The sequence below is a fragment of the Podarcis liolepis genome (genome assembly GCF_965112155.1).
Source record: "Podarcis liolepis genome assembly, chromosome: 11".
Lineage (NCBI taxonomy): Eukaryota > Metazoa > Chordata > Lepidosauria > Squamata > Lacertidae > Podarcis > Podarcis liolepis.
This window is the reverse complement of record NC_139565.1, coordinates 45952931-45974393: the sequence shown is the minus strand read 5'-3', so window position 1 is coordinate 45974393 and position 21463 is coordinate 45952931. Positions and strand designations below refer to the sequence as shown.

Here is a 21463-nt window from a genome sequence, read left to right as displayed (position 1 = left end):
AAAAATTGAATCGGTCCAATTATTATTTTGAGACTATACATATACAGGAACAATAAAAGGATGAATTTTTTTCTTGCTGTGGAAAGTATAAATTTTTTTTTCAAAAGGTGATGATGAAATTTCATTGTAACTTTATTTGAAAAACAGCCAATGTATTAGAAGACTTAGTTAAATATTACGCCTTGCTTAATTGACCTGTATGGTTTTATTCAAGCATCCAGAAACAGTGGTATAGATCTTTTCCCACCTCTACCAAAAAAACTTCAAATATCAGAATAAAATGTTATAAAATACGACAGCTCAAATTTCAAAGCCAGTGATTTTCAAGCATGTAGGAAATAACTAATTCTTAACTGTTAATTCAGTACGGGATTATACAGTGCAATTACATTTGGCATTATAACAAAATCCTCTCATCTCTGGCCTTTTATAACAAACCATAGTTTGTGTACACACAAACACACATATATTATATATACGCAAACATTTATATTAAAATTTCCTATCCTACCTATCTCCAAAGAGAAACAAGGAAGCCATAAAATATAAACAACCCCACAACATATACTCAAATTAATAAATTAACAATATCCTTAATTTATAATCCTGCCTTTAATTATCTATAAAGTCAGTGACTCAGAACAACTCTGTGGCCTGACCTTGGATGGTTGAATTTCATTTTCTACTTCAATCAGATTAATGAGGGACCGAATTACCGGAATTACTTTTGACCTCATTTCTCTTTACAGAGTGTCGAGAACCCACAACAGAGGACGCTAAAAGAGAGTCAATATCACTGATAACCTTTGAAGTTTTTTCCAGAGTCTCAGCTATGTTCTTTTTACTAACATTCTCAACTAAAAAGATTTCCTCTGTTCTGTTCTGCCGGTCGGTGCTGGAGGACGGATTTCTTTTTGCAGCTGAAACCATATTTGGAATATTGCTGTTCTCCACTAAAACTGTAGTTGTATAGTTAAGGAGGGAAAACAGCAAGACAAAAACCAAATCTCTTCTCTCAGGGGAACTGGGGAAATTCATAAGATGTCTTGTGCTATATTTGTGATGGCATCAGAGTTCAATACATGCAAACCTGCTTTGTGTTGGGTTTGGAAGGGGTGGGGGTAGTGCGGGCAGAGTCCTGCTGGTGTCACTCTGCTGGTGTGAAACTCTGCCCGCCGAATCTGCAGAACAGCCCACAGAAAGCCTCAAAACAGGCAAGTGGTTATTAGTCACCCCTGCCATTATGAGTGGCAAGACCGTGGATGGAACGGTGGCCCCATACCTTCCCCGCTGGGGTTTCAATTGCAGTGTAAGTCCACAAACTTCTAACACTTAGCTGGGAGTAAGTCCCACTGAACATGTCTAAGATTGCTCTGCAAGATTTAAAAGAAGTTCCAGATGCTATTTCAATATGTCATTAAATATGTACATAATACATATCGCACCCCCACCCCAAGAAATAAAAAACCTTTCTCTTAAATAAAACTAAATTGCCACATGACAAACAAAGTAATGTGAAGGAGCTTTAACATTTTAATACTATTTGCAGACACCTTACTAGCACTTTGGCTAACAAACTGAACCAAAGTATAGAAAAGGCTTATTATTGGTTGCTTCAAGAAAAGAATGATCCAATCCTGCTAATAACTTCTCTGTGGATTCAAAATGTGCTCGAAAAGGATACAGTTGAATCTTCTTATTTTTTCAAGTTCAGCAGCGACTGACCTATAAAATACCAAGATAAAACTCAGAACACATTTCTCAAGATACCGTTTTGCTTATTACCACAATGACATGCCTTAGATCTGGTGTTTACCAGGGGTGATCTGACACTTAAGTTCCAGTAGAACAAAAGCAGTGTCGTGGTCAGATCACTTCCGGGTGCAACTAGACTTCCCGAACCCTTCCCCTCCGCAGGTAGAAGAGACCAGTTTGAATGGTCCACCGCCTGTCTCTTAATGGATCCAAATGGTTCCCAAAGAGAGGTAATAAATAAAATTGAATAAACTGGTGTTTAAAAATAAATACAGATGGCCTCTGAGAGCCATTTAAGATGCGTACCAGGTCTCTTCAGGAATCGGCTGTGGTGTGTCTGCACACATCTCTCCATCCTTGTTTAAGCTTCTGCACCATTTGACCACGGTTGTTACATATCTGTGTTGGAGAAAAATAAGTTGTGTTACATCCACCATGAATGGGCAGCACCAACTAAAGAACCAATGGCAGCTGGGGCATCCCATCCCTAATAAAGAAAACAGACCCGCCTGTCTCTGATAGGGAGGCAAATTCCTTACTCTTAGGATGCATCCGTACAATAGCTTTCTTCACAACTGTGAGCAGGGCAGGGTGGGGTGGGGTAAGTGAAGGCAAGCTACAACCATTAACTATAATGTCGTTCACTGCTTGAGCCCAGGCTGCACAGAAAAAAGCATGCAACTTCCTGAAATTCATTCTGATTGTGCAGATAAAATATAACTGATAGAATACTGCAGGATGTTGTATTGGTGTGTGAAAACAGTCGAGAGCCAAGGATCCCCAAGCATGCACCTTCATATGATTGCAATGTCAGACACCATCCTAGCGCCTGGGCATCTGCACTTGGTCACAAGCGGCCGATAGCCAGGTGCAAAATGTACCTGGAGAAATTCAAATTCTGCTGCAGAGGGTTTTTTATGCTTGGCAACTGAAGGAATGCAGGAGTCTGTATTCAGATGTGAAACTGGCACGCTAAGAGCTGCAAGGTCGCACACAAAGCTATCTTGCTCACTCCTGTGCTGGTGAAGGGGCATCTCTGCAGGCATACTTTTGTTGTTGTTTTAGTTGTTTAGTTGTGTCCAACTCTTCATGACCCCATGGACCAGAGCACGCCAGGCACTCCTGTCTTCCACTGCCTCCCGCAGTGTATACTTTATATAAATACTAATAATTGATTTATATACCCCCCCTTTATCCAAAGATTCCAAGGCAGTGTAGGAGTTATGAGGGCTGCTGCTACGGTAGAGGTTGGATCCAGCTACTGAAATGCCACTACCTACTGAAGGGTTGGGGTTCAGTAGGAGAGCATCTGTCAAGTTGCAATCGCTGGCATCTCCAGGTAGGGCTGGGAATGCTCCCTGTTGAAACCCCAGAGAACTGCTGCCAGTCAGTGCAGACTGAACTAGCTGGACCAATGGTCTGACTTCAGTGTAAGGCACCTTCCTATGTTCCTATTGGATTGGATTGCAAAAAATGAACGCGAGGGAGTTGGTGGACAAGACTTTAGCATCTGATCCTACATGATGTTCTGCCAGCAGCACACAGAAGTAGTGCAGGAAAATAGCTCTAGGAAAACAGCTGCCTAATCAGAAACTGAGATATGAAAGCTAGGAGCCAAATGGCACCTTAAACCTAGGTTATGGGCGCAATAACAGAGTGTCTAGGCGTGCTTTTTTTAGTAACAAGAATACAAAGCTGAAAATGAATGAACTGCAGCTGTTTTTCACATGGTCTAGTCTAGGGGTCAGCAAACTTTTTCAGCAGGGGGCTGGTCCACTGTCCCTCAGACTTTGTGGGGGGGCTGGACTATTTTTTTTTTTGGGGGGGAGAACAAATTCCTATGCCCCACAAATAACCCAGAGATGCATTTTAAATAAAAGGACACATTCTTCTCATGTAAAATACGCTGATTCCCGCACTGTCCGCAGACCGGATTTAGAAGGCGATTGGGCTGGACCTGGACTCCGGGCCTTAGTTTGCCAACCCATGGTCTATTCCTTCACCTGCCCACCCCCGTAATATCCTTAAGAGGGTCTCTTCTCCAGTCTTCAGAGAGTAGCTAGAAGCGGGGAGGAAGAAAAGGGTCTTCTTTTTCTTCCATTCTGCACTTTTAATCTTAAGCGCAATACTGTGCCTGGAGCTCAGAAGCTGCTCACACAAATGACATTCCCTGTCGTAAAATGTGCCTAGAACAATGGGAGTTTCGAACACAGTGCCTAATACTATCTCCCCAAAGCACTTGTTAAAATGTATGCTGTTGAAGTCAAAGGATTGAAGTCAAAGCAAGAGGAAGAAGGAAAAATATTTCACCTGCATTTTTCTCTTTTGGGCAAATTAAATCATACTGAAATTCCTAAATTTATCCAAAAAACCTACGAATACCTTTCATAGAGCCCAGGATGATCTACGTGGATAAGCTGCTGTGCTCCTGCAGGCGAAGTGAGTTTGCACCAACCCGTGTTAGCATCTTGAGGTCCCTTAGAAGAAAATTAGATAATCAGTAGAAGCACCCTACTTCATCCCTCCTTCCAAGTAACTTCTGCCTGTCTGCTGTCATTTTTTTCAGGTAGGGGCTTAGTTTTCTAGTTCCCCCTCCAGGTTGGTTTCCTGCACGCTTCCAATTCTGAGCACTCCTTGTAGCCAAGTGGGTCAGTATAATTCTGGATACGAATATATCCCTAGTTCTTCAACCCCAGAAGCAAACCAGCTGAACCCCCAAATCCCATACTCTCATCAACAACCAGAGCTGTGTGCAAATGGCTTCTCAACTGTGCCCTGTTTGGGGCAGAGAAATTTTAAGAGGCACATTTCACCAAATTTCTACTGCAGCAGGGACAGGGTTGGGGGTTGGGGAGCAGACAAACAATTAGCAAGTGGTAGCCATTTTTTAAGGGAAAGAGTTGCCACAAAATAATTTTTCTATTTAAATGTTTGTGGAGTTATTTTATAAAAGGCCATGATGAAACTGAAAAGCTGAAACAGGAAATAGTCATGATGTCTTCTCTTGTACAGGTACCGGGAGGTAAAGGGACACGGGTGGCGCTGTGGTCTAAACCACTGAGCCTCTTGGGCTTGCCGATCGGAAGGCTGGCGGTTTGAATCCCTGCAACGGGGTGAGCTCCCGTTGCTCTGTTTCAGCTCCTGCCAACCTAGCAGTTCGAAAGCATGCCAGTGCAAGTAGATAAATAGGCACCGCTGCAGCGGGAAGGTAAACGGCGTTTCCGTGCGCTCTAGCACTTGTTACGGTCCTCCATGCACCAGAAATGGTTTAGTAATGCTGGCCACATGACTTGGAAAGCTGTCTGTGAACAAATGCCGGCTCCCTCGGCCTGAAAGCGAGGTGAGCGCTGCAATCCCATAGTCACCTTTGACTGGACGTAACCGTCCAGGGATCCTTTTCCTTTACCTTTTACCAGGAGGTAAATGCTCCCAAGCACGGAATAAATTAAACCAACACCCTGTAAAGCTCACCTGTGATTTTCCATCTTGAGAAGTGAAATCCCACACCATGTTCAGGATCATTCCATCATAAAAAACAGCATGCACTTTATTATCTGAATATGCCAAGAGCCTTCCTACATTGGGAACAATTGTTTCAGCCAGGGGGATGGGCAGCATTTGTCCTCTACCCTTCTCAGGACACTGAAAGAAACAATGTGGGACAAAAATAAGTACTAATTTATAACATGGGGGAAATTGTCATGTTTGCATTTCTTAGTGCAGAAAGTATTGAACTGATGTGTAGAGATCTTTCCTATTCTGCTTAATTCAAGAGGGTTCTGGAAACTTCTCTGTGTGAAAGGAAACAAGCAAAAGGTTCATGATGTTTTGGTTATACCTTCAGAGAAGCTGAGTACAGCTGGCTTAAACTGGTCCTGTTATCTCTTTCTGTCAAGGTCATGCTGACTATAAAAGTAAGGTCAGAAGGAGCCTGGGTTTCATTCTCTCTGTCTATCTATTTTCCTTCTGGTGTGGTGTTCTGTACATAATATGCTTAGTGTTAAGGTCTAGACTTATTATAAGTTATTGTAAGTTTAAGTCTGCTGCAACTGGATTTGTTATGGACAGTGCCATTCCTGAATGCAGTGGATTTGTGACCACTATGCTCACTTGCCTTCAGTAGAAGTAAAGCTCTGCTGGATAAAATGCAGTTGCCTCTGGTCTATTTTTGGGAATCCTGCAACGAGTTTGTTACTCTGCTAGCTATACATTGGAATCTGCTCTGGATCAATACTGAGTAGGATTTCAATGGCAAAAAATATCTACTGGAAAGCCCTTTTGCTGTTTCTGATCCTTTTCTAGTTTCATTTATTTTCATACTCTCTAGTTTAGGGGATAACAGGGCCTAAAGAGCCTATATATAATTTGTAGCATTTGCTCAATAGGTCAAGGTGGTTTATTTTCTCTCATAAAAATATACATCTTTATAAACACAATTACCTGCCCTAAACTCTTCAAATTGGTTGGGAATGGAAATCTAAAATTTCCATGTGCCTAGATTTTTTTCACCCTGAAAACTGAGAAGTGCTGTGAGCACAGAGACCAGCATGATATTTTACAAGATCTCAACTTCATTCTTACTTACCACCATCTTCCAGCAGCAGACAGAGTAATTATGGGTTAACGAGAGCATGCGCTCAAGATTATGTTGAAGAATTCTAGGTATTTTAAAAAAAGAAAAAGATAAAATATGTTTCATAATGACATACTGGCTTTACAAATATAAGTCAGTTTATATTTACTTGTATATTTATTGTTAGCACCTTAGCCTACCAATAAAACAGCATTTCCTAAACCCATTTCATGCCATGATGTAAACCGAGTCAGTTACTCAACAGGTGCTTTATAAGACACAGAAAAAGGCAGTAAATGTTCCTTCAGCTCAGCTATACATGCCCTTGGTGTGTGGACTAACAAAAATGCAGAGCCAAAATACTTCACCTTACAGCTTGAGTGATAATGGTCCACACAGAGTAGAGACTTCCAGGTACATCAGGTGGTAGACTGCTTGCAGAATACATTGTTTCTTCTCTCTTAAAGATGCAAAAAGGAAAAGGGAATTACTTTCTAACGAGCAAACCAAGAATCTCAGGCACATCCACACCATACATTTTAAAGCACTATGATAGTATGTTAAAGAGTCATGGCTTCCCCCAAAGAATTCTGGGAACCTCCATTTCTTAAGGGTACTGAGAGTTGTCAGGAGGCCTCTATTCCCCTCACAGATTTATAATTCTCAGAGTTCCCTGTGAAGAGGGATTGATTGTTAAGCCACTTTGAGAACTGTAGCTCTGTGAGGGGAATAGAGTATAAAAACAATGAGCACAAGCTGAAAAACCAGGCCATGCCTGCCAATTTCAAACATCTCCACCTTTTGCTGGACATATCACTATTAGCTCTAAAAATGCCTGGGTGTTCCCTGTCATCTTTCAAGTGTCAACGAAAACATAATGGAAACTGTAATTTATACACATAGCATAATAGAAGACCTACAGCAATGTTCCTCAAATATTCTAGAATGGGTCCGAAAGATAAAATGGCGTCATTTACCTCCCTCGTTCCTTCCTGGATATAATAGCGAGTGAAATATTTCCCCAAAAAGGAACCTTCCGATTTGAAAACTGAGCCATCACCGGGGTAGATTTCTATGTGTCTAGCTCCAAGAAGAAACCTAAGAGAAAGCACTGATTAGTCCTGCTGAGTGTTTTACTACCTTATAAGACTGTGTGGATTAATTACAGATAAAATAGTGGTGTTGGCTGAAGTCACATCGTGTACAGGACGGCAGCCGGCCCAGTATACTTGAAGGAGCATCTCCACCCCCCATCATTCTGCCAGACACTGAGATCCAGCTCCAAGGGCCTTCTGGCGGTTCCCTCACTGCGAGAAGTGAGGTTACAGGGAACCGGGCAGAGGGCCTTCTCGGTGGTGGCGCCTGCCCTGTGGAAAGCCCTCCCATCAGATGTCAAGGAAATAAACAACTATCCAACTTTTAGAAGACATCTGAAGGCAGCCCTGTTTAGGGAAGTTTTTAATGTTCGATGTATAATAATAAATCATCATCATCATCATCATCATCTATGCTTCAGCTCCATTGGGGTCAACAAGACTTAAATGCATTAACTGTAGAAGTAGGAGCTCTGTACAATACTGTGCTCAGAGGCAGACACATAGTCCCAGTTAAGTGTGCATCTGAAAACTTAGTATATATTTAAAAACACAAACTTTCCTGATGTTAGGTAAGCAATATTAATTTGCTATTCATTAAGTTTTGTGTTTTGTTTTTTGTTTTACACACCTGTAAATGATGCCCTTACTCCATACTATTTTGACTGGCTGGGAGTATAAATACTGACCGCTGTCCTCTTTCCCCAGTTGCAAGAAATCAGAGAAATCCCACCTGTGAAACAAACCAGCAGACATTGAACTTAGCAAAATCCTGCTGGAACCCTTGCTAACAGGGTGGATAAAAATCAATGATTTTTAAAAACAAAAACAAAAAAATAGATTTTTAAAATTTAAATTGGATTTTTAAAATAAAAATGCTTTTGGTGGAAAAATCTTTCTAAAGATAGTTTTCTATTTAAGTTACATTATAGTCCAATGGCTATTCATCACAAAATAAGGATTTGTTTTAAGTTTTTCAAGTGTGCTAAGTTTCTTTTTTTAAAAAAACAACAACAAACAAACCGTTTAACCACATCAGTTAACAAACATGGATACATATGCTATAATGTTATTGCTTTAGTTAAATAAATTGTTTAAATTGTTATTAAGGAAACAATTATTTTTCTCCTTCCAATAAAGTACAGCAGAAAAGTTGTCCAAATATAAACAGTTAACTTAATTAAACCTCACAAAAATTTCATAATTATCTGTCTATGTATTTCTAATAGTATAACCAAATCAGTAATTTTTGATATAACTGTAAAAACTACTCTGAAAATGTATTATTCCAAAAATGAAACCTTCATCAGGGTTGTAAAAATTAAGATTATACCAGCAGGAATGAGTCTTTCTGTAAAAAAAAAAAGGTTCAAATCAAGTCTTACTGAGTAGTGATTTAAATCCACCCTGCTTGCTAATAGCTGAAACAATCCAAAACAAGTACTGTAGGGCAAGAATGGGGAGCCTAGCCACTGACCACGCTGGTTGAGGCTTGTGGGAGTTGGGAGCCCAGCAGGGCTAGAAGTAAACCACCCCTTCTGTAGATACTGCTTTCAAGCCTAAAAGCAATCTGATCTTATATCTGTTTCCCCAGATGAAATTCCACTATGTTCAGTAGGAAGTCCTATCTGCACTACACATTTGAAGCAGTATCATACCGTTTTAAACAGCCCTCTACCCCCCCCCCCAAAAAAAACCCCCTGTCTGGATTGTAGTTTGTTAAGCATGTTGAAGCTCCTATTCCCCTCACAGAGCTACAATGGAAAATTCACTGCTGTTATTAAGCAGCTTTTTAGGGGAAGGGACTTAATAAAAGAAAACAGAAATAGAAATACCTTAGTTAGTAAGTAAGTAAGTAAATAAATAAATAAATAAATAAACAATTCACCTGTGCAAATAAGGAGCTTGACAGCTGAGTGGTAAAGCCCAAGGCAAACAAGTGACTGCCTTAGAAGAGTGTGATATATTAAGCTCTGCAATCTCAACATCTGTGCTTCCTTCATCCGGTTCAGTTTCTTTGCCAGCGTGTAATTGATAAAACCTAAGCGCCAATGATAAAGGGTACCTCCATTCTTCGGAGCAGGAGGACACAGACAGACGTTGAGTAACCCAACAATATTCTGACGAGCAGTTCTGGAAAGACCAGGGGCTCTCCTCTAATTTTTGCACAAATCCTGAGTTGCTGTCCTGCATATTCTGTGCCACAGACCTGCCGAAGTCGCCCTCTCCTTCTTCCGCTCTCAGCTGCTGAGAAGACGGCTTCCCGGCAGAATTCTGGCCGGATCTTCCACACCGATCCTGGATCGGTTCGCCACACTTTTTATCTAATGGTGGTGCCGATACCTTCTGGCTGACTTTGCACAAAAACTCCACTGTGAATTCTTGCTGAAGGACAGGCAAGGTCAGACTAGCATGGCCATCCAGAGAAGAGATGGCCACAGCGCCATGGTGAAAACGGGCTGCTCCATTCTCACCATGAGAAGTGAGCCATTTGGCTTTAGAGATATCTGCGAAAATAATCTGTTAAGAGGGGAAGGAAAACTACTCAAATTTCAAGCGCAATGCCACCGACGCTATTTATTATTTAACTGCTACATATTAGCTGGATAGCTCTGTTGGTGAGAGCAAAGGTTGCCGGTTCAATCCCTGTATGGAACAGCTGCAAATTCCAGCATTGCAGTGGGTTGGACTAATAAATAATAATTTATTTTTACCCCGCCTATCTGGATGGGTTTCCACAACAACTCCAGGCGGCTCCCAACAGAATATTAAAAACACGCTAAAACATCAGACATTAAAAACCTCCCTAAACAGGGCTGCCTTCAGATGTCTTCTAAAAGTCAGGTAGTTGTTTGTTTCCTTGACATCTGGCGAGAGGGTGTTCCACAGGGCAGGCACCACTACCAAGAAGGCCCTCTGCCTGGTTCCCTGTAACCTCACAGGGAGGGAACTGCCAGAAGGCCCTCGGAGCTGGACCTCAGTGTCCGGCTGAACGATGGAGGTGGAGACACTCCTTCAGGTAGTCTGGCCTGACACCATTTAGGACTTTAAATAATAAATTATTAGTATTCAGAAGACATCTGAAGGCAGCCCTGTTTAGGGAAGTTCTTAATGTGTGACATTTTAATGTATTTTTAATTTTTGTTGGAAGCCGCCCAGAGTGGCTGGGGAAACTCAGCCAGATGGGCGGGGTACAAATAATAAATTATTATTATTATTATTATTTAAAGATCAGCACCAACACTTTGAATTGTGCTTGGAAATGTCCTGGGAGTCAATGTAGGTCTTTCAGGACCAGTGTTACATGGTCCCTGAGGACTAGAGGAATTTCGGGGTTCCTTCCAACTCTACAAGTTTATGATTCTGTGATTAATTGGTCTTCTCCAACCTGGTCCTTCTCCAGATGTTTTGGACTACAACTCCCATGAGCTACCACCAAGAAATTTAGTTTGGACCCACTTTGATCTGTCAAATCCCCACACCACCACAGATCTGAAACAGCTGGCCTTGACACCAGGCAGGTCTCCGCTCTGCACTCCCACCAGCAACAAGAGAGGAGCAGTAGCCAGGACAACTGCTTAGCAGGTAAAACCTTTGCTACCATCTTCCTGCTTTGCTACTGCTCCCTCCCAAAGGGAGAATAGAGACACCAGATCATCCCTGGAAGACACAGGCCCCATCCAGCACTGATTTTTGCAACAGCTGGCTTTGATACCAGACTTCTGGGTGAGGCGGGGTGGTTAAAGTGGGGAAATGGTTGGTTCGATGTGAATGGTTTTTGGACTAGGAAGGGGGCTAAGGTCTTCTTTATTTGCTAATTATTGAGTGGGGATGTTGCTTCATTTATTATTTGAGTGTTGTTAATGTTGTTTGCTGTTATTTATATGGCTGATATGTTGGTTTTTTGTTTTCCCATAAATGTTACGTTATAGGAAATGTTAATGTATTATATGGCCTTCCCCTTTCTCCTACAGTATCGTGTATTTGTATATTTTCCTTTACAAGTACAGTAGTACCTCGGGTTACATACGCTTCAGGTTACATATGCTTCAGGTTACAGACTCCGCTAACCCAGAAATAGTGCTCCGGCAGTGCAGCAGCAGGAGGAGGCCCCATTAGCTAAAGTGGTAGTTCAGGTTAAGAACAGTTTCAGGTTAAGTACAGACCTCCGGAACTAATTAAGTATTTAACCCGAGGTACCACTGTAAGTTGCTTGGAGAACTGCGGGCGACTAATAAGTTTAATAAATAAGAATAGTAAGCCTACAAAAAGCACTTACATTTTTCCTTTCAGGAGGTATAATACTTGAAGGTAAATAGGGACGATCAGAATATTGATTCCGGAAATCAATTGCCTGTAAAAGCTTCTCCTAAAACACACACACAAAAACGACAATATATATCATGGAATTTGTAAATTAACAAAAGCATAAATTTAATTCCCCCTTTCTTAAAGGAGAAGAATTGTAATTAAGAACCCATGTTTAGTTCCAACATCCTTATCGTCTGTATATATTTAGAAACTAGGTACAAAAGAAAAATCAACTTTTCAGTCTGGCCTCACTCAGCATGGGCATTTAATAATAATAATAATATAATAATAATAATAATAATAATAATAATAATAATAATAATAATAATAATAATATTTTTTTATTTATACCCCGCCCTCCCCGGCCAAGGCTGGGCTCAGGGCGGCTAACACCAAATATTAAAAACAAACTTTTTAGTCCCTAAAAAGTTGCCCAGAAGAGAATGAAACCTACAGGCTGAAAATGGTTGCCCATCTGTGTCTTAATGCATGGGCTGAAAGATGTTGGATATTTACTATCCCACAATGACCCCTTCTCTCTCCTGGAACTCTGCTTAGGCAGAAAAATGTTCTCGTTTACCCTGTAGATGCTGATAGCAAATTGCGTCCTTTGGCGAATCCGCTCTGCTGGCTGTATGGGATGGGCAGAGGCAGGAATGGCTTTCTCAAATAAAAACTCAGACCCACAAGGAGAAAGCAGCAACCTGGATCCATCCACATAGTGCACTTCTACAGAATTGTCTTCATAAAGGATCATGATGCTCTCTGACTCCATGGCAGCAGACGAGTGATGTTCATTCAAAGACAATCTATAAAGAAGATCACAACTTAAGGGGCTGTGGACCGTTGGCAAAGTCACTTAAATACCACACCCCAAATCCAGAGCAAAAAGTTCTGATTAACACTTTACAGAGCAAAAACAGTGTCTAATTTGAGGAGAAATAAGGTTTTGTCTCGCTCACCTCAGGCCTTTCACAGAGCAGGAATACATTCAGCCAAACATACAGAGAGAAAGCTCCCTCAGAACTACGCAGCCAATCAGAGCATTATACACATCTTTCCAGACCTCTGAGCAGTGCACAGCACTCCGCAGAATGGTGGGATAAATTGTTTCTGGGGAAACAAGAATATTAGTCTAGTTCCACAGAGTTAAGAGTGGTCTACATGCAATTCAATTTTAGGCTCACAAACCCACATTCACAGGCCCTGTGACCTGGCAGTTAGTTGACAGTTACTGGCTTTTGAAATCAGTACAGTGGTACCTCAAGTTTTTGAACAGCTTAGTTCCTGAACAACTCGGAACTCAAACACTGAACAACTCGGAACTCAAACACTGCAAACCCAGAAGTAGGTGTTCCGGTTTTCGAACTTTGCCTCGGAAGCCGAACGTGCTCCTGAGCTTCTGTTTTCACTGTTGCGCAGCTCATTTGAGTCCCCCGCATCATAATTAAGCATTTTTTCCTCCAGCTTCTGCCCTTGCGCTGCTCATTTGAGTCCCCCCCATCGTAATTAAAGCCTTCCATTTCTGATTGCAGTGTTCTGAAGTGATATTTGATGCTTTTGTTTTTGCTATTTTTTTGCGTTTTTGTTTGTGTGGCTTTTTCATTTTTGTGACTGTGGCTTGTTTTTCGTTATATGATTGATTGATTGTGTGACTGCAGAAATGGATAAAAGTGCAAGTAAGAAAAGAAATAATTTTAATTTTTATCATCTACAATACTGTCTTATTTATTTTATAGTACAGAACATTGATTATTGCTTTCATTTTATGGATCAATGGTCTTGTTAGATAGTAAAATTCATGTTAAATTGCTGTTTTAGGGATTGTTTTTAAAAGTCTGGAACAGATTAATCTGTTTTACATTGCTGTTAAATTGCTGTTTTAGGGGTTGTTTTTAAAAGTCTGGAACGAATTAATCTGTTTTACATTACTTTCTATGGGAAAGCGTGCCTTGGCTTTGGAACGCTTTGGTTTTGGAACGGACTTCCAGAATGGATAAAGTCTGAGAACCAAGGTACCACTGTACTAAGTAAAATGGACACAGGTAGGCCACAGCATTAATTTTGCTAGTGTGATGGCCTGGGAATCCGATTCAGAGGATGAACCGGAGGAATCCCAGCCGGCACAGGAATCCCCGCCTCCAGGGCCGGCTGAACTGGGGCAGGGCCTTGATTCTGAGGCGCCTACACCTGTGCCGGATCCTCGGGAGCAGGCACCAGGTGAATCCATTCTGGCTCCAGAGGTGGTTGAGGACTCAGTGCCTACAGGTGAGTCTCCCCCTGGGCCCGTAACCCTTCGGCCTCTCCTGAACTGCAGAGGCTCAGGGCAGAGAGGCGGAGGGAACTGGTTTCTCCCAGGAGGAGTGCTTGCCTTAAGGCCAGGAGAGGTGGGTCTCCTGGGGGCCGGGACCGCCCCTGGCCTCAGAGAAGATAAAGGCCAGTCAGCCCGGTCCCAGGTTGCGGAAGCAACGTCGTCGTTGAGTACCTGCTCCTACCCGGACCCAGACCTGACCTTCCAGTGTTCCTGTCCCCGCCCGGCTTCCTGCTTCGGACCTCGCCTTGCTCCTTGTGAACTGTTTCCAGGCTAGTGACTCAGGACTGGACTTTGACTATGACAACGGGACTAGCACAGCTAGTTTCCCCTCCTGAAAACAAAGCAGGCAGGGCACAGAAGTTTGAGAGCAGGCATAGGCAAACTCAGCCCTCCAGGTGTTTTGAGACTACAGTTCCCATCATCCATGACCACTGGTTGTTAGCTAGGGATGATGGGAGTTGTAGTCCGAAAATATCTGGAGGGCCAAGTTTGCCTGTGCCTGTTTTAGATGGAGTGTCAAGGGATGTGCTCTTTTTAACCTTTTCTTTCTGTCCCTTTATTGCCACAAGGTAGACAACAGGGCCAATCTAAACTACCTCAACTGCCACTGTACCCACTGGGGAGAAGCAGCCTCTCTCTCCAAGGATCTGGAAGAGCTTGGGTCAGTTGCTATATTTGAGTTTAACCTACCTTTCAGGGTTGTTATGAGGACAAAACATGGGAGGGGCAGAAGTCCTGTACACTGCCTTGAGCTTATTGGAGGAGAAGTGAGATATAAACGTAATAACACATGGAGGGTGCTATGTTGACTACCGCTGGCCAAGAATCTGCGCGGGGAAGGTTCTGTCAGACATCCCCACTTTAAAGTCTACACACATGCAGTTCTGCAAGCTGCTCTGGCTAAGAAGTGTCAAGGTAAAGGTAAAGGGACCCCTGACCATTAGGTCCAGTTGTGGCCGACTCTGAGGTTGCAGCGCTCATCTCGCTTTATTAGCAGAGGGAGCCGGCGTACAGCTTCTGTGTCATGTGGCCAGCATGACTAAGCCGCTTCTGGTGAACCAGAGCAGCGCATGAAAACGCCGTTTACCTTCCCGCCGGAGCGGTACCTATTTATCTACTTGCACTTTGACGTGCTTTCGAACTGCTAGGTGGGCAGGAGCAGGGACCGAGCAACGGGAGCTCACCCCGTCGCGGGGATTCGAACCGCCGACCTTCTGATCGGCAAGTCCTAGGCTCTGTGGTTTAACTCACAGTGCCACAACACAAAGCACTGTTGCCGTGTGTAGGTTTTAATTTTTTTTTAAAATCTTTTACTTTGGAAATGTACATCCAGTTTTTTCTTTTAAATTTTTTGTGGGCCCCCCAAGAGAGTGGGGCCCTAAGCTGTAGCTTGTTTAGCTTATACGTAAATCCGGCACTGCGGCCACCCCCCTTCTGCCCCCTCGCCACCCCCCTACCTTAGAGGGCCGAGCTTAGAGAGCCTTCCACTTCTGCACTGCCACGACGCGGAAAGACGCAAAGATGCACCAAGAGAGTTGCAGAAGAAAGCTCAGCCTACCCGAAAGCGCAGCAGCAGCAGCAGCAGCAGCAACTCGGCTCCTTTCCTTTTCAAGACGGCGCGCCGAAAGGCGGGGAAACCAACCAGAAAGCGCGACGGGAGGAAGCGCAGGAGGAGGAGGAGTTCGAGAGGAATATTGGGCGGATCATACGGGCTAGCAGCGCCGGGGAGGAGGAGGCGGAGCTCTGGTTTCCCCGTTGAATATGTATGAGCTTTCGAGGCTTGCGTCGCACGAGCCCTCGGAAGGGTGTGCTGTGGGATTGCATAGTTCTTACAGTGCCAGATTTACTTATAAACTAAACAAGTTATAGCTTTTGGGGGCCCCAAAAAATTTTAAAGGGAAAAAACTGGATGTACATTTCCCAAATATAAAACAAAATAAAACCTACACACAGCAACAGTGGTTTGTGTTGTGTAGGCTCCTATGATGTAAGTCATGGGTAGGCAAACTAAGGCCCGGGGGCCGGATCCGGCCCAATCGCCTTCTAAATCCGGCCCGTGGACAGTCTGGGAATCAGTGTCTTTTTACATGAGTAGAATGTGTCCTTTTAATCAAAATGCATCTCTGGGTTATTTGCGGGGCATAGAAATTTGTTCATTTTCTCTCTCAAAATATAGTCCGGCCCCCCACAAGGTTTGAGGGATCGGACCCCTGCTGAAAAAGTTTGATGACCCCTGATGTAAGTAATGGGCCCCGCCTGCCAGCCTGCTCCCTAAAATATCACTGGTTTGCTCATTTCTATATCAATTATTTTGATAAAATACATATTTTGCTATGCGCAAATGGCTTAAGATACCTATTTGGTCCATAAATTACTATATGGCATATATTACACACAAAAAACAGCACAATAGGCCTTTGATATATCACAGGTTTAGAAGGATATTGACAAGCTGGAATGTGTGCACATGGAGAAGTGATCAAGTTGATCTGGAAACCAGTCCTTATGAGGACCGGTTGAGGGAGCTGGAATTGTTTAGTCTGGACAAGAGGAGACAGAGAGGCTATGTGACAGGCACCTTCAAGTATCTAAACGGGATGTCACAGGTGAAGCATGCATATTTGTTTTACTTCCACCTGTAGTTGTGAAAGGCTTTAAATCAGAAGATTTAAAGGGTGGTATAACATGAGCCATATTCATCGACCCATTGAAATATCTGTTACTTAAATCCGTTTATTTCCGTGGGTCTCCTTTGAGTATGACTAAGGCTGGATATCACCACCAATTTTTGTGGGTTTTAAAAACTGCCTTAATTTAAAATCAATCAACTGTATTTGCTAGTCTCATTTTGCAGGTGGTGCTTAACAAATTTAATTACTCAAGCATTTTGGGCACGGGTTCAACTGGAAGCACGCAAAATAAGCTGGAAACATGACATTATGTATCAGTAATCACAGATGAAACTATGTTGCTCACAGGCACCGGGTGGGGTGGGCTGGGAGCTCCAGCCCCCACAGCATTCCCCATGAAGGGGCTGGGCATCCACTTTTTTTGCACCATGGGGGGCCTGCATGCCCGCTAGTGTGTGCATCTGATGTCAGACGCCCACACACCCTGGGTATCCATGGTCCTGGGGTCCAGCCAGTGGGCCTGATGTTGCTGCATATTAATAGTATTATTACCTGGAATATGCTTTCTTAAAGGACAATGATAAATGATGGCCAGCAGCTACAGAGATGCTGCTTTGCAGATGAAAAGCAAGGAATATCGAGTAAGATCTCATGCTATGGAAATAAGGACATAAAAGGAAGACCAAAACCATACCCCAACAAAACAAAGGAGTTTATTTTCCAAAATAGGATGTTCATAAGCTAAACAAATTAACAGCCGAAAGATGTAGGTGATGCTAACTTTGTTAACAGACACAAACTGTACCAAGTTATAACAGTGCAATATTAAACAGCACTATTTACATGCATATTTACAACCTCTGTTGTCTTTACATAAGTTATTTTACCTACTGCTTGGGAAATTTCACACACACATCTTGTGTTAGGAAATAGACTCTACTTAATCTATTCAATATAAAACGAGGAACCCAAAAAAAAGCCAGACATGTTCCTGGGCAACATTTCGTAAAGACAAAAATAGATGCTTAAAAAGGGAAGGGACAATAACCAGCAAACATTTAGGGCTTATTTTCTGTAATAAAAAACTGTTTAGCTCTATACAAGTGATTGTATATGGTATCTAAATTACCAAATTGAGAAGTAACAGAAATGCCAATTTCTGAGCATTACAGTTCAAAGCAAAACACATTATTGTGCAACACTGAACTAAAAACAGAATCATGTCAAATTTTTTTTTAATAATATGGGGAGGGAAACAAATAGAATTCCTCAATTGAGACATCACTCTCTCTCGAAAGTAAATGATGAGATGGTGTGAGACTTCCATTTCCCTCCATCACTGTGAAGTGGGATTGCAAACCATGATTTGTAAGCAATCCTGATTAGCACTAATCATAGTTTGCTCAATTTATGCATCATGACAAACTATGGCTAAGGTAAATCAGGAAAGGCAGAAGGAAGGAATCAAATGTGAGGTTGGGCTGAAGAGGTATAAATGCGGAAGACATGCCTGTTCCTCCAAACTCATTTACGCTAACCTGACATCTAAATTGAACCAGCATTTTGGGAGATCACCAACCTGACCTTTTAACCAAGTGAATTTCTTTGAAAACCTTTATGAACTAAAATGCCTACCATATTTAGCTGTTGGAGGGCAATACTCTATGTGAAGATTTTCAATTTCACCCCAAGGTGGATGAGTAATAGGAGTTTTCATGATTGTGAAACATTTGGCAGTTCATGAGCCTAAAAATATAGGATGACAGCCATATCCTATACAAAGGCGAGGAAGTACAATTGCAAAGTCATAGTGTATTTTATGATTCTAGGAATTTTCCTTTCTTAAAAAAGTGATAATGTACCACGACAACCCTTAGATTTGCAGATTAAGGTGAAATGTTTGAAATAAAATTTGTTCCAGTCAAAACATTGTTTATTTAACTGTACATAAAATAAACTATGATATATATATACACTTGTTTAAGTTACAGGATTTAAGTTTACATTTTTTTTGGCAGATTCTGTTTAATAAAATGGAAATTGCATAACTTAACTGCTAGGATAAACTTAATTTCCTTTGTTTGGTATGGATGTTAAAGATTTTCCATCCCTTCTATTTGCTATTCATACCTATGCTGGTTTTTGTTTTTCTTCTTTTTAAAAAACACAACACTATTATTCACGTGTAGCATTTCACTGTTTCCTTTTGCGTTCTGATTCTAAGCAAAATTTTTCATATGCTTCTTCAATTTCTGGGTCCATCTCATCGTCATCGTCATCATCATCAAAATACCTACAAAAGAATCCATATGTTAGATGACTATCTTTTCCAGTCACAGAAGACACCATCTTTGAGAGCAAGATAAACACCAGGATCAAAGCCCCATTTTTATACCTATATGTACCCTTGACAATGAACAGAACAGATTGCGCCGATTTGACATGGAAGTATTCTGCACAAGCTAAGTTCATCTTTCCAATTGCATTATAATTGCAAAATGCTCAAGTGTTTGGAATAAGGTTGTGCAATATTTCAGAAAAGAAACTTACACAGCACTGGATTCAAAGAAGTGTGAAAGCAATGAGTTTACTCATTAGTGTGATTTTGCAAAATGCTGCGCAAGTGCTAGTGGAAGACTTTGCACAATAAAGTTTCTGGAGCTGTGGTACAGTGCGCCTGCAACTTGTATATACACAGGGTGCATTCCGTTTCCCACTGCAAAGTAAGCCCTAATGGTCAGATTGCATATGATTTAACTTTGGTATTATTATTATTATTATTATTATTATTATAATACCTTAATACTCTCAAGTCTTGCTTTCCTGTGAGCAACTGTCTGTGCTCCAATCACTAGGGCTTGCTCTACACATGTGTGGAAGACTCAAGCTATAAACCGTTAAATATATGGAGTCCTCATAAGAAAAAGGAAAACGATATTGTGCAAATGGAAGACACCCTATCACAATAATTCCATTTTTCTTGTGCAGTGCTCTTCTGTGAAGTTTGAGACACGGATTCTGTAAGCCGAATAGGCTTTCTGCTCAGAGCCAAGCTGTTTTTTCCTGAATGTACAGAAATTTTATCTTCAAAAGCAACACTCTTTTAGTAGAAACAGATATAATTTGATTGGTGCACCAGAGAATGCCAGCGAAACAAAATTACAAGAGATGAGGCATACCCATTTAGAAACTTCATTGTTTATAAGATGATTTTTTAAAAAGGTCAAGTTTTGATAAAAACACTCTTGAAAAGTGGTGCCCTAATTCAGGATTTCAAACAACAAACTGAAGCCAGGATATGCCTAGATTAAAATGTCAGACTGAAACAAGAACTTACGGATCTCCAGCTCCTGATAAGTCTGTTCCATTTTCCTCATACTCATGAAACAAATCTTGCCTATCAAGGAGTTCTTGGTATTTCTCTTGATAATCTATGATAGAATTTTTTATTAAAAAAATTAAGCTGCATTTCAAAGTTTAGTTCATTCACTATACCCATAACTAAAACTGTACAGTCAGCAATACACAAATAAATGTTTGGATGTATCTAAGTAACAGATGTGCAAAGCAAGATCAGTATAAATTTGATGCTGTTTCGAGTACCACTTACAAGATTTTAGGCACATCACTTTGTTTCACTCCATTCCATCAATGTAAGGTTAAGAAGATTAGGTGAAATTAACAAGCTGCTTCAGCAAGCAGATGCAATGATACAAATTCACCTCTCACGAAAGAAAAAGGTTGCAAGAACCAAGAAAGGGGTAGAATACCACAAGGCTTCAATTCACAGCAATCACAGAGGAAAAACTTTATTTCAATCCTATAATTTGTTGCCAATAATTCATTAACAAATGAGAAAAGCCGTAATGGTTCCGCATTCCAGTTTCACTCCCAGCCTTCCCATGTTGAGCAGGAAGGTCTGCAAGGGGCTTCTAAGCAAATCCAGTTGACCACTTTCAGACTTTTCTGTTCAACATGGGAAGGCTAGCGGTGACACTTACATGGTTGAGGCTGGAGTGCACTATCACTACTCAAGTTGCCATTCCCTAGTCAGGTGTTAATACCTGAACAGGGCTATTGTTTAGGTGCCTGGCCAGAGTCAAGGGTTTCCTGTTGCTGTTCTGTTCTTGTTGGAGAGATAACAAAGTTATTGTTTAGCTTCCTGACTGGTGTGCCCTCTAATCCTTCCATAACTAACATTAAAGCTATGGGTGGGATTCACTAAGAGAGCCCCATTAGTGTAAACCCTGTGAAAGGGCTTCTGCCTGAGCAATGGGACTCCCCCCGCGTTCTTAAACTGGCTCAGGTGTAGGTGTGTGTGTGGAGAACACCCAGAACAGTATGTGGGAAGAGGAAAGGGGTGATTGTTCCATCTGCCAAGCGGCAAGCTTGTTCAATGTTGAATTCCACCTAATGTTAATACAGGAAACTTCCCATTTGTGCAGAGGTTTTGTTCCAGGTCATTGTGCGCTTGCATGAAATTGCAAACCCACTCAAATAGCCGCTAAAACCCCATTCTGCCCCACCCCTTTACTGATGATTCAGTGAAGTCACTTCTGGGTTCAGTGCTGTGAATGTGTGCAGGATGGTGCATATATTGGTCGCGCCTAAAATGGGAGTTGCCTGTACATTTTTACAGAGGTTTTCTTTAATATCAAACTTCATGAGCTCCTCAGATAATTTCTGCCTAACTGCCCCCCCCCCCCCGCATCAAGTTGTTGACATACCTGGATCTGCTGCAGTGAAAGGCACACCTTCAGATGTGTAAAATGTTGGTTCATTCTGA

At 41.8% G+C, this 21463-nt stretch overlaps 2 protein-coding genes and 1 long non-coding RNA gene across 10 annotated transcripts in view; 1 reads left to right on the top strand and 2 right to left on the bottom strand.

Moving 5' to 3' along the window:
* Positions 1–168: 168 nt before the first annotated feature.
* LOC310688916 (uncharacterized protein C5orf34 homolog) overlaps positions 169–21463 on the bottom strand; it is a 429478-nt gene continuing 408183 nt past the window's right edge. The window contains exons 1-14 of one of the 8 annotated variants that reach the window (XM_083465964.1): positions 15505–15669; positions 12696–12846; positions 12314–12542; positions 11702–11791; positions 9311–9942; positions 8054–8155; positions 7306–7426; positions 6697–6788; positions 6341–6413; positions 5227–5397; positions 4138–4232; positions 2062–2154; positions 1685–1725; positions 169–959 (exon numbers count right to left, since the gene is read on the bottom strand). In XM_083465964.1, the coding sequence (XP_083322090.1) occupies positions 697–959; positions 1685–1725; positions 2062–2154; positions 4138–4232; positions 5227–5397; positions 6341–6413; positions 6697–6788; positions 7306–7426; positions 8054–8155; positions 9311–9942; positions 11702–11791; positions 12314–12542; positions 12696–12724 (2031 nt within the window). In that variant the 5' untranslated portion in view covers positions 12725–12846; positions 15505–15669 and the 3' untranslated portion in view covers positions 169–696. Of the gene's footprint in view, positions 960–1684; positions 1726–2061; positions 2155–4137; positions 4233–5226; positions 5398–6340; positions 6414–6696; positions 6789–7305; positions 7427–8053; positions 8156–9310; positions 9943–11701; positions 11792–12313; positions 12543–12695; positions 12847–12928; positions 13012–14737; positions 14881–15504; positions 15693–21463 lie in introns of those variants that run through there. The other 7 variants (XM_083465966.1, XM_083465967.1, XM_083465965.1 and 4 more) reach the window with 7 other exon arrangements.
* On the top strand, positions 14385–17916 carry LOC310689116. The gene is made up of 2 exons (XR_014517336.1): positions 14385–14708; positions 17251–17916. It is a non-coding gene; the product is annotated as an uncharacterized lncRNA (long non-coding RNA).
* The window catches only part of PAIP1 (poly(A) binding protein interacting protein 1), a 22019-nt gene continuing 17926 nt past the window's right edge, over positions 17371–21463 (bottom strand). Inside the window, exons 9-11 of the mRNA XM_083466113.1 lie at positions 21405–21459; positions 20015–20108; positions 17371–18970 (exon numbers count right to left, since the gene is read on the bottom strand). Coding sequence (XP_083322239.1) covers positions 18871–18970; positions 20015–20108; positions 21405–21459 — 249 coding nt within the window. The 3' untranslated portion in view covers positions 17371–18870. The remainder of the gene's footprint in view (positions 18971–20014; positions 20109–21404; positions 21460–21463) is intronic.